General features: G+C 34.7%; 1 protein-coding gene across 1 annotated transcript; it reads right to left on the bottom strand.

The window, feature by feature from the left end:
• Positions 1 to 571: 571 nt before the first annotated feature.
• Positions 572 to 3,373, bottom strand: LOC128639485 (proline-rich protein 9-like). The gene is made up of 3 exons (XM_053691625.1): positions 3,007 to 3,373; positions 1,530 to 1,583; positions 572 to 762 (listed from the first exon to the last, which is right to left on the bottom strand). The coding sequence occupies exons 1-3, from the start codon at positions 3,128 to 3,130 to the stop codon at positions 707 to 709; spliced, it is 234 nt and encodes a 77-aa protein (XP_053547600.1). The 5' UTR covers positions 3,131 to 3,373; the 3' UTR covers positions 572 to 706.
• Between the last annotated feature and the right edge of the window lie 10,751 nt (positions 3,374 to 14,124).

Raw genomic sequence — 14,124 nt, 5'->3', positions numbered from 1 at the left:
ATAAGACTAAATGAAAGATGCCCAAAACATCTCTTTAAAAGGACTTTACATGTGTTTATCAATTTTATGGGGGTTAAAAATAAAGTTTTAGACAATCAATAGTGCAATAATAAAATGTTATGATACGTTAGAACAATGTATTATTTATTTTTTTAACATCTTTTTAAATTCACTTATAGGGGTAGATTTACCAATGTCTGTCCGACATGATACGCTGTACTGTATCTGTCCGACAGACATTGCTGAATGCCGACAGCATACACTGTCGGCATTTATCTTTACACAAGCAGTTCCCCCTGCAGATTGGCCACAAGCAGGGGGTGTCAATCAGCCCGATCGTATAGGATTGGGCGGATTGAACACTGCAGCCTCAGAGGCAGCGGACAAGTTATGAAGCAGCGGTCTTTAGACCGCTGCTTCATAACTGCTGTTTCCGGCGAGCCTGAAGGCTCGCATGGAAACAAGGGAAACAATGGTAATTCGGCCCTTGTTAAATATACCCCTTTATGTAGCATTTTGTTAGTTAAATGAAAATTTAGGTGATTACTGAAATCAAACAAAATACAACTAATCCTGATCAGATACATTTATTTAAGCAGAGTATTCTCAAAATAATTAGGAATCACAGAACATGACATATTTTAAACAATGTGATTCTAAGCAGATAGTTAGTCAGATGTGCACGTGCGCGGTCTTCCACCTGGTATCAGTGATTTTTCCCTTGGCTCTGGCAGGGATCTGGGCAGCAGGGATTGCATGGATCTAAAGTAGAATAAAGAAAACAAGATAAGTCCTATGTAACAGTAGGCGGAAGCTTCTTCTTCTGATCCTGTATTTCACTCTTAAACATAATGCAAATTAATAAATAAAATTCACTGTACAGATAATCTGTTCTCCACTGTACTTTACCAAATTTAATGATGATACTGAGACCAAACTAGGGACGAAGTGAATGTTTTGGTACATTTGTAAATATAAAGATTGTTGGCCATGTTTATTCATTTCAAACAAATGTAAAATCTTTGCTTTGCTTTCAATAAGTTGCATTTATTAGGGAAGTGGAGGATGGCTTGGAGCTATTGGGGTACATGTGCATGCGTGTCAAGTTAAGGAGCAGCAGCAAAAAAACAAGCGGATATAAGACTGTTTCATTCTGGGGGATTGGCAGGCCTTGCTCTTGCGTGATTGGTCACATGAGAGCAAAAAGCAGGCAGACATGTTCCCTAGCTGGGAACAATGTTTATTTGTCTAATGTTAAATGAAGACCAATGTTCATATTTAAATATTAAAATTTTATAGTTGATTCTAAAATAATTCTTTGTCTAGGGGAATCACTTATTAAATGGAATATTTGAATGTTGCATTCAATATTTAAATATTAACGTTTGTAAATCTGAAATAAAAAATATGTAATGCATTAAAATAAAACTATATTCTATATATCACTGTACAATTTATTCTTATTGTCACAATCAAATGATCTTTATTTAATTCCACATTATTAAATATTATTAATGATCTGTTCTTACCTTTTTTCTTCCCACAAGGGCTCTGATCATGACAATGCTGCACTGGATGGCAAGCTGAAAAGAGAAGAATAAATTATTGTTTTTGTTTTTTTGTTTGTTTGTTTGTAGATTTTTGTAGCTTTTAAATTCTGCATATCTTGGTTGGACTGTAATTATTTACAAGAAGGAATAATAGTTAACATTTTTGTATGATGAAAGGGTCTATATGCTCACATTTAAGCAATGTGTGTACCATTAAAGGGACAGTCTAGGCCAAAATAAACTTTCATGATTCAGATAGAGCATGTAATTTTAAACAATTTTACAATTTACTTTTATCACCAATTTTGCTTTGTTCTCTTGGTATTCTTAGTTGAAAGCTTAACCTAGGAGGTTCATATGCTAATTTCTTAGACCTTGAAGGCCCCCTCTTTTCAGAATGCATTTTAACAGTTTTTCACCACTAGAGGGTGTTAGTTCACGTATTTCATATAGATAACACTGTGCTCGTGCACGTGAAGTTATCTGGGAGCAGGCACTGATTGGCTAAACTGCAAGTCTGTCAAAAGAACTGAAATAAAGGGGCAGTTTGCAGAGGCTTAGATACAAGATAATCACAGAGGTTAAAAGTATATTAATATAACTGTGTTAGTTATGCAAAACTGGGGAATGGGTAATAAAGGGATTATCTATCTTTTAAAACAAAAACAATTCTGGTGTAGACTGTCCCTTTAACATATTTTGGTTCTTGGTTGTTTTTATTTGAGAACATTTTAATTTAAACGGATATGAAACCCCAAAGTTGTATTTTGTGATGTAGATAGAGCATCTCATTCCAGCTTACTTCTAATATCAGAATTTCTTTGTTGCCATGATATTCTGTGTAGAAGAGATACCCAGGTAGTCATCTGTAGCACTGCATGGCAGGAAATAGCGCTTCCATCTAGTTCTCTTGCAAATGGAAAACATTTTTGCAAAACTGCTGCCATATAATGCTCCAGACATGGGCCGGCTCCTAAGCTTACATCCCTGCTTTTCCACAAAAGAAACCAAGAGAACAATTATAAATAAATTATAGAAGAACATTTGAAAGTTGTTTAAAGTTGCATGCTCTATCTGAATCATGAAAGAAAAAAAAATTGGGTTTCGTATCCCTTTAATAATTTAATATATATTGCATTTTTTTTATTTTTTTTATTTTAGGAGAAATAATGTTCATAAGCTGGTAAAAAAAAAAACAACCCATTGTCCCTATGCTTGTGAGGCTTGTCCAATTCAATAAATAGAGTTTTTGGTAACTTCTTCATCAGTTAGTGCCCTTCTATCACTAGGACCAGCTATGTGCACAAGAGCCCTTCCTGTTTCAGAGTTAAAATAAACTACTTTACTTAACCTTTATCATATAACAAAAATCTATCTACTACCTTTCATGTTTGTATCTGTACCAATAGTATTTTGTATTTATATTATATATTATTTTATGCCAAATGTTACTTACGGTCATGGCAGGCGCCCTGCTTTTGGCAAGGATCCTGGCACACGCTCTGCTTCTGGCAGGGATCTTTGCAGGGATCCTGGCACTGGGTCTTCTGGTGACAATGTCCTCCTTTGACTCCAGACATGACTGGTTATGGTTCTGCAAGATCTGCTTTGGGATAACTTTAAGAAGAGATGTTTCCTAAGCTGTGTCGGGCTGATATGAAGAAGCTGCTTTTATACACCTGAGATGGACTCGGTAAACATAATTCCAGAGATAGCTCAGGATATGACTAAACCTATTTTCACAATTATTTTATGAACATAATTTTAGTCTTTTGGGTTGTTATTGCTAAATATGGGTGTTTTACAAGCTGAACTTCATGCCAAGTATGTGACAATATTCTAATTTGGTGTCTAGTACCTTAGCTTTTTATGTCAGTAATAGGCTTCCTTTTGATCGGCTCACATCATGTGAAGAGTGGCCGAAACAATTATTATACAGTACAAGTATGTAACAGAGTGATGGGTGTAATTTAACTAAGGTTAGTAATACATATATACATTATTACTTGCACAAGCTGAAGTCACATGGGATAATGAATTGTTACACAGATTCATTTATGCAGAGCAACCTTTAGGGGCATATTTAACATTGTGTGAGCGGACATGATACGAAGTAGCGTATCATGTCCACTGAACATCGCTGCCCATCGATAAATGCTGATAGCATATGCTGTCGGCATTTATCATTGCACCAGCAGTTCTTGGGAACTGCTGATGCAATGCTGCCCCCTGCAGATTTTCGGCCAATCGCAGGGGGTTTCAATCAACTTGATCGCATTCAAGCGGGTTGATTTCTGTCCGCCGCCTCAGAGCAGGAGGCCAAGTTATGGAGCAGTGGTCTTTAGATCGCTGCTTCATAACTCCTTGACCTCACGCTCCATACAGAGCTTGATAAATATGCCCCTTAGACTTGAACTCCAGAGAATTATATTGTTTAAATATAAGAAATAGAAAAATATCTATTATTTGACATTTTAATGAAGAGCAAATTATCTCTTTGCAATTCATAATTCCATTTAAATATTTCTATACAGAGTATGGAACTTGTTCAAATGTTTGTTACATGTTGCTATATCAAATGTAAAATGAAAATATGCATTGAAACATTCAGTTAAACACATATGTGGAATTAAAAATTTCATGATTAATTCTGATATCAAACTGAATGAAACTTTTGATGCATAATTTAATATAAAAATGTAACAACTGTTAAAAAAATACAATTAAACACTACCTCTTAGACAGTACAAACAGAACGAGAATCAGTCTGCCAGTGGCTTGTTCTGGGAGTAGCTTCTTTTAGCCGAATTGTGCTTTTCATGAGTCTTAGACAGTAATGCCTTTTTAACAAATTGTTTTTTAATATTGAATTCTCATCTATGGTAAGGGACACATTAAAATAGGTCCTATACAAAATATACCTTTTTAAGATTATTTAGGTGACGTGAGGATTATATTTTGCCTGACTATTTTGCCTGACTATTTTGCCTGACTAGTACTACTTTTTTCTAGTGGTTGTGCAGTGGAGGAGTTAAGAAAGGTCAGAAAAGGGTTTTGAGATGGTCTGGGAAGAATTTGACAGCCTATGGAAGTTTGATCATTTATAGGAGGATTTAAATTAGCTTGGTGTAGGTTTGTGTGATGTGTAACCCAGAACAGATGTCACCTTTCAGGTTATGCAAATCTATAAAATTCAGGGAAGAAAGTGGGACTGCGGTACAGAGTGCCTAATAGTAGCATCATATAAGACACAGAACACTTAAATCTTCTGCCAATATTAGGCCAGATTACAAGTGGATTGCTATTTAGCGCTTTCGCTCTTGCGCTAACTGCACTAGAAGTAAACTTTTTGTGTGAATTGGGTAGCACTTGCATTACAAGTTGAAAGTAAAAAGTTATTGCTAACCCGATGCCTGCAAAAAGCTGAACTTACAATATCGCGCGCGATAATCTATTCTCCCTTAGAAGTCATTAGAGCAAAAACACCTAACTCACTCACTAAACTGAAAGCAAATTCTCAAGTGCACTAACCCAACGTTAAAATATGAATATTTCACATTCCATTGTTCTTCACATAGAAGAATGTGTTCTGTTTATTCATAAATACAAATTTCTACATATATCTGATTCTTATTTGTTTCAACATATATCTACACCTATATATATATATATATATATATATATATATATATATATATATATATATATATATATATATATATATGTCACTCTATCTACACTTTAGAGTTAGTCTAATGATTATATTAAATAAATACATTGGGCTAGGGTTACAAGTGGAGCGCTTTTTGGCAAGCACGATAATTGCGCTCCACTTGGCAAATGTGCGCTGGTATTAAAAGTTGGGCGCAATGCGAACGCAAGCTCATGAGAGTGTGCTTCCATAGGATCCAAAGGGAGCCTTGTTCTGATGCTGATAGACATGGCACAGAACCTAGCACAGCGAAAGTGGGTAAGTCGTGCAGCTCTGGGCAGCATATTTAAAAAAAATAAAATATATATATATACATATATATATTTAGGTGTTTATATGTGTATATACATACTGTATATATTTAGGTGTTTATATGTGTATATACATATATATTTAGGTGGTTATATGTGTATATACATATATATTTAGGTGTTAATATGTGTATATACATATATATTTATGTGTTAATATGTGTATATACATATATATTTATGTGTTATTATGTGTATATACATATATATTTATGTGTTAATAAGTGTATATACATATATATTTATGTGTTAATATGTGTATATACATATATATTTATGTGTTAATATGTGTATATACATATATATTTATGTGTTACTATGTGTATATACATATATATTTAGGTGTTAATATGTGTATATACATATATATTTAGGTGTTTATATGTGTATATACATACTGTATATATTTAGGTGTTTATATGTGTATATACATATATATTTAGGTGTTTATATGTGTATATACATATATATTTAGGTGTTTATATGTGTATATACATATATATTTAGGTGTTTATATGTGTATATACATATATATTTAGGTGTTTATATGTGTATATACATATATATTTAGGTGTTTATATGTGTATATACATATATATTTAGGTGTTTATATGTGTATATACATATATATTTAGGTATTTATATGTGTATATACATATATATTTAGGTGTTTATATGTGTATATATATATATATATATATTTAGGTGTTTATATGTGTATATACATATATATTTAGGTGTTTATATGTATATATATATATATTTAGGTGTTTATTTATATGTGTATATACACATATTAACACATAGGTTTATATGTATATAAGCATGTATATTTATAGAGAAAACACAGTCCCCATAGAACGCAATGTAAAGGCACTTTTCAGTAATATTTTTTTTTTCTAACACCCCACATCCCCTCACGTTAACTTCTTATAACTGCTTTGTGCAGTTATTTTAATAAAAAAAAAGATGCTCATATTTTTTATTTTTAAAAAGGAACTGTACACTTTATTTTGGGGGAATTGGGGGACAAAGTTTGAGCGTAAAGTTCTACCGCAAGCTCACGGTAGCATTAACCAGCCATTTGTAATGGTTGTTTATTTAACGTGTACTCGTAAACGGGCAAATTTGTTTATGGGCGCACATTAAAATTGCGCTCCACTTGTAATCTTGCAAATTATAAGAACCATTAACCATTGTTTATGCCTATGAAGTTGTATGACTGCGTAAGATGATTACAGTGTAGGTGCAGGAAGGTACAATATTAGCCCTGGATAATCAAAATGATAAACTGTTTTGTTAAAACAATAAGGAAACAGATATATAATATGATTCCTGATATATATATATATATATATATATATATATATATATATATATATATATATATATATATATATATATATATATATATATATAAATAAAAGAAACACTTGATCAAGCATGGTGATGGGGAAAATTATGAGTCAGTAAAGCTTGCACAATTATTTTATTAATTAGTCCAAAAAATGTACCTTTAGAACTAAAACTATATTAAACTATAAATAAAACTTTCATTATTGAGACAGATCATGCAGTATTAATAGACTTTTCAATATACTGCCATTATCAGATTCTGCTACCACTGAACATGTGCAAAATGTCATAGTGTATAAGCATATGAGCCTGTGATTGGCTCATGTCTGTCACATGATACAGAGGACTGGCAAACTAAAGACATTTTTGAAAGTTATAAAAAAAATTGTGCTGCTTATTTAAAATTTAGAATAAGTACTGTGTGATGTCCTTGTCATTATGCACTTCTACTGTATGTAATGGTCCTTTGATTATTTTATTAACACATAAGTGTTTCATTCACTGCATTTTGTAGTTGTAATTAAAACGCCTAAAATATGGTAGACATGAAGTCACCCCCGGATTTCATACAACACAATATTTTACTTACATACAATATTTTATTTATAATGATTAGCCCATTTTTATGGCATGTGCATAGAAAGTACATAAAGAAAAACAGAAAGGTTTAGGGGTGCAGCACCTGTTCCATAAAGCTTATAGCTGATTTGTGTACTTATAAGGGGGGGGGGGGGGGGTCACTGTCCTTATAGACATATGCACAGTGTGAGTGTGAAATGGGGTTCAATTTCTATTTTCTTGGCATCTGACATAGACCATTTTTATTTCCCTGGGCTTAGAAGAACTATCTTGAAACTCATAAAAACAAGATGCAGATAAATATGCTCAGATGTATTTATTTTTAACAGATAACTTTCTTCACACAATGCAGCGAAACACAGAATATTGCCAATGACATGTGATAATCACGATGCTAAATACAGTGAAGAAAATGCCCGTAACTGAGTGAGGTCTTCCATCTGATTTCAGCAGTGTTTTCCTTGGCTCTGGCAGGGATCTGGATGGCAGGGGGCTACAAAGGGAACAGAATAGAGATATGTAAGAGCATTTTTCCTATCTCCAGATTGTATCCATAAAGACATTAAAGTGACATTAAACCCAAATTGTTTATTTCATGATTTAGATAGAGCATGTAATATTTAACAACTTTCCAATTTACTTCTATTATCTAATGTGCTTCATTCTCTTGATATCCTTTGTTGAAAAGCATATCTACATAGGCTCAATAGCTGATGATTGGTGGTTGCACATAGATGCCTTATGTGATTGGCTCACCCATGTGCATTGCTATTTCTTCAACAAAGGATACCTAAAGAATGAAGCAAATTACATAATATAAGTAAAATAGAATGTTGTTTAAAATTGTATTCTCTATCTAAATCATGAAAGAAAAATGTATTTATATATGTATAACCATGTATAAAAAGATAGTTTATATCTGCATATACAGGTACAATTTCTGACTGGATGCAAATGTTTAGAGCACATGGAAGCTAGTAGGGTAAATATTGCAAGGTTTATCCACTGACCAATCAAAGAGGGACCCCTTTTATTGAAGGCATCCATAGGCAGCTGCTAATCTAATGAAAAACAAACAAATCACGCAACGCTAATATTTAATAAATTAACTTTGTTCACTTGGTATTCTTTGTTGAAATGCAAGTAGGTTGGCTCAGGAGTGGACTAGTCTAGAGCAGTGTTTCTCAACCGTGGTCCTCAAGTACCCCCAACAGTCCAGGTTTTCATTATAGCTGAACCAGTGCACAGGTAAAGTAATCAGCTGATCAGTAACTATGGTTACTAACCTGCTCTCAGCCATCAGCTGATTATTTCACCTGTGCACTGGTTCAGCTATAAGGAAAACCTGGACTGTTGGTTGTGCTTGAGGACCGCAGTTGAGAAACAATGGTCTAGAGCAGTGATTTGCAACCTTTTTTTTGCCGTGGCACACTTTTTTACATTAAAAAATCCTGCGGCACACCACCATCCCAAAATTTTAGAAAATCACACATTGTAGCCTAATACAGGATATATATATATATATATGTATATATATATATATATATATATATACACACACACACACTGTGCTGTGCTGTCATGCCATGCCTCCTACAAACTATACATGACATATTGACATTCATTCACAAACAATCATAATGATTGTCTGTGAATGAATGCCAATGTCATGGTTGTAAATGATGCCTGATGAGCCTGTCACATATCTCCCAATATTTCAAAATTTGACAGAGGGACACCCCGCACTGTTGTCAGCCTGCCGCGGCACACCTGAGGATCTCTCACGGCACACTAGTGTGCCACGGCACACTGGTTGAAAAACACTGGTCTAGAGCACTGTGCGGCAGCATTGTGCAAAAACCGCTGCCATCTAGTGATCAAAAGCGTTACTGCAAAACCGCATCTCTCCAGACACGTGTACGCAACCCACCTAGGTATTCTCTTCAACAAAGTATATAATGAAAACTGAGTAAATATGACAATAGAAGTACATTGAAAAGTTGTTTAAAATGCATACTCTGTCTGGATCATGAAAGAAAATGTTTGGGTTGTAAGTAATTCATGCTTAAAACTCTGCCATTCCTCTTTGTTTCATCCAGAAGGCCTCCTCTCTGCTATTTATTCATCTTGAGATCTCGGTGTAGCTCTAATATATTTGTTTCTCTGTGTATGAATATATGTTGTGGCATTTATAGTGTAAAAGAATTGTTTATTTTAGATTTATTTATAGAAACGTATATACTGTACTTGTCTGACTACACAAGAATACACTTAGATAAAACCATATAACTGTAGGGTATTGTTTTTATTTAACAGCTTTGTGTACCTACCTTTTTTATGACCACATGCGCTCTGCTCCTGGGAATGCTGTGCTGGTTTGCACGCTTTATAAAAGAGAGAGGTAGAAATAAATAAATTAATTAATATTTGCAGCATTTCCTAGAATGAAAAAAATAACATTAGGTGGTTGAATAGCGCAGGTCTTACCAACAGTGGCGAGAACTAGCTATTTCTATATGCCTAGTGATGCTCAAAACCCCTTAGCATACATGACATATGAGTATATTGTTGTCATTAAAGGGTTAAACCAGATGTAGGAACTGTAATGAACTGGGTAGGAATGCTAACAGTTAAAGGAATATGAAAAAGCAATAATAATATGATGTCATGTACAAGTTTATTTAATTTATTTAATTTAATAAACAGATGGTTCTGCTCAAGCAACAGTGTGATAATACAATTATCCTGCTTATTAAAGTATTTTATTATTGATTCTTCATTATCTAATACAAATTAATAATGCAGCCCTTACATGGTAGTACATTTTTATTTCATGCCTTATGTTGCTTATCTCCTTGCCTTAGTTGTATATTACACAATCTAATGTGACTTACGGTCATGGCAGGCGCTCTGCTGTTGGCAAGGGTCATGGCAGGCGCTCTGCTGTTGGCAAGGATCTTGGCACACACTCTGCTGTTGGCAGGTATCTTTGCAGGGATCCTGGCATTTGGTCTTCTGGTGACAATGTCCTCCTTTGACTCCAGACATGACTGATCTTTGGTTCTGCAAGATCCGCTTCTTAGATAAATAAAAGAAGATATGTCTGGCTGGTGTGACGGAGCTGCTTTTATACACCTGACCTGAGCTGAGCCTGATATGAATAGCTTCACAATATGTCATTATATGAGTAATCCTATATTTATTACTTCATAAATGTCTGGATGTTTCAGGAATATAACTTTGGTTATTTGTGTTATTATCTTCATAGCTGGGTGTTTCTAAAGGAGAATATCATGTCACAAGTGTGCATTACACTAACAAACAGTGCCTCATAAGTTAGGCTTAGTTATATTTCAAGACAATGTTTTTGATTTCCAAATATGGGAAATAACAAATAATAAAAAGCACTTAAGATAATGGCAGCTGCTTTTTAAATTTAGAGGGGAGTTATATACACAGAATATAACCCCTATATTATAGTATTTACAGTGACAGAATTAATATTTGTAACTAAACTGTTTTTTAACCCTTTCATGACCGGGTTAAAACAGAGTTCCGATGTAGACAAATTGAAATCACGCGATCGTGCAAAAGATTGCAAAATTTCAATTATGGGATCGGGTCTGGGGGGCGTCCCTAAGACGCTAGGAATACCCTCCAGACTGTAATCAAATCCTGCAAGCCTAGTAGGCTTCAGGACAGCCGTTTGCGATGATGTTGTATTCCGTCATAACGGCTTTAAAGCCCAGTGCCGTTGTGACGGAATACAATGGCATAACGGCATTAAAAGGTTAAAATTGCATTACATAAAGGGACAGTAAAGTCAAAAGTATAGTTAAATAAATTGGATATGGCAAAATATTTAAACAACTTTCCGATTTACTTCTATTATCCATATTGCTTTGTTTTCTTGGTATACTTTGTTAAAGAGTAACCCTAGGTGAGCTCAGGAGTGTGCACATGTCCTTAGATAACAACAGTGTTTGCAACAATGTTTATAGCAATGTTATATATAGATACAATAAAAAAGACGCACTCAAATTGGTTAATTTTTTTTGGGGGGGGGTTGGGGTAATTCACTTAAAGGGATATTAAACCATTTTTAATTTTTTTCCTGATTCATATAGTGCATCCAATTTTAGGCAACTTTCTAATTTACTCCTATTATAATTTGCTCTTCGTTCTTTTGGTATCTTTATTTGAAAAAACAGGAATGAAAGCTTAGGAGCCGGCCCGTAAATGGAGCTGAGAAAATGTTACTTGGTGTGACATGGTTTAATAAAAGGATATTTTATGATTATCCTGGAAGATATTAATTCTTGAGGTTGGCACAAACATGGCTGTCCTGCAGCAGAGATATATTCAGTGATCTGAGCCTCTGACAGAGCTCATTATGTCTAATACAGTATATAGGAGTGCTGTATATCATGAGTGAGACTTGTTTATATATATAAATATATATATATATATATATATATATTTATTTATATTGATTTCCTGACGATTCCTGTGCAATGTGGCATCTTCTTTTCTTTTGTGAAATGCTTCATGTGGCTGTTTTGTGGTGGTTAAACACACAATAGTGCAGGGTCAATAGGCTTAAGATTACATGCTCTAATCAATTAGATTTTATTTTTACTATTATGGCCCTTTAAAATAACACACACAGAGGTACACTATTAGCACAAATTGATTGTTGTGGCACAGGTTACAAGAATCAAACAGTACCTTAAACTTCTGTTGAGCGTAAGTGATCATCATGCTCTATTAACCAACGATACCCGATGACCACGGTATTCATGCGCTCACTAGGTCTGGGGGCTCTTATATCTGGATTGCTGTAAGTGCTATCCTTGAGACTTAAGGGCATATCTATCAAGCTCCGTACGGAGCTTGAAGCCCCGTGTTTCTGGCGAGCCTTCAGACTCACCAGAAACACAAGTTATGGAGCAGCAGTCTAAAGACCGCTGCTCCATAACCTCTCCGTCTGCTCTAAAGAGGCGGACAGACATCGCCAGAAATCAACCTGATCGAATACGATCGGGTTGATTGACACCACCCTGCTAGCGGCCGATTGGCTGCAAATCTGCAGGGGGCGGCATTGCACCAGCAGTTCACAAGAGCTGCTGGTGCAATGCTGAATGTGGAGAGCGTATTGCTCTCCACATTCAGCGAGGTCTGTCGGATATGATCTGCTGATCGGATCATGTCGGACAGACACATAATTAATATGCCCCTTACTCCTCTCTGTAACAGTGTCCTGGGCAAGCAACTGATCTTTGGCTCCAGTTCTAAATGTTCGCCGCCCCCATTTTGGGATCCATCTCTCACTTTGGTAGTGTTAATTTACTCCTGGCCAGCTATCCACGCCATGCTTGCTGACGCCTTTAGAGTGTCACCAGGTGTGTAGGAGCTTATGGGATAGCAAAAAGAGTCTTGTCCTGTAGTTAATAGCTGATTCTTACTCGTCGCTCAGCTTTCAAATGCAGAATGATGCAGTATATTGCAAGACACCATGTGCGTTTCACCCCTATAGTATCACTTCATCAGGGCTAATACAGACAACAGCTTTAAACGTCAGAATGCCCTTAAAGGGACATTCACTAAATGCTCTATAACTCAGTAACCATACAACAGAGTTTTTTATTATTATTATTATACAGTTTAAAACAGCATATACCTCATGTAGTGCTAGAACCAACGTATTCTTACTATTTAAACCCATTTGGCCACATTTTATCTTTAATGCATTTACATTTACAAAAAAATGCATAGTCCATCCTATCATTTAGACCCAGTGGAAGCTTTGTTTTAAGGTTGAAAATCCACCTAACCTCTTTTTGTAACAAAATGTTTTCCCCTCTATTATGAGGGTCTCCATTATCAAAAGCTATACATTTTAAAGTTGTAATTTCCCTTTCATGGTAGGTTGCAAAGTGCCTTGCTACATTTGTATCTCTCTTGTCAGTTATATATTAATGATGCTCTTGTATTCTATCTTTTTTTTTAAATCTTTATTTATAGACAATTAACAGTTTACAAATCATATGCAGATTCAAATATTGGTTTTCCTGAACATACATGTTATACATTGAGTAACATTCTGGCTAGCTTGCCGTATGACGAATACTAAAATAAAAACAATCTTGTGTAGCATTAAATTCAACAGATTATGCTTTAAATAGAACAGTTTAATTTTTGGCCCTTCACCTTTCAATATTACCGCTTAAACATATATTGAAAGTAACGGGCAGAGAAAAAAGTAAATTACGCCCTAAGTTATAAGTACTAAAAAAGGGTGGATGGTTGGGCCCGGGAGGAAAGGAGAAGAGAAAAAAAGAGAGGGATATGAGGAAAGGATGAGAAGAGAAAAAAAGAGAGAGATATGATGAATCGTATCGTCTACACTTAGAAATCGATAGAAAAAAGAGATTACTAGCAATTCTGTAAAAGTCGCCACTTAAAACTGCTTCCTGTATATATATTGTGTTCTTAAATGGATATACCAACTGCTTTTGAGTATTTATTGGTTCTGATTTAATAAAGGGATACCATTTCGCAAAATATTTTCCTATATCTAACTGCGGATTAGATAGAAGGTCAAACTGTTCTATTA

This window comes from Bombina bombina, chromosome 9 (genome assembly GCF_027579735.1).
Source record: "Bombina bombina isolate aBomBom1 chromosome 9, aBomBom1.pri, whole genome shotgun sequence".
NCBI lineage: Eukaryota > Metazoa > Chordata > Amphibia > Anura > Bombinatoridae > Bombina > Bombina bombina.
Note: the sequence above shows the minus strand (reverse complement) of the source record. Positions and strands in the feature narration are given on the sequence as shown.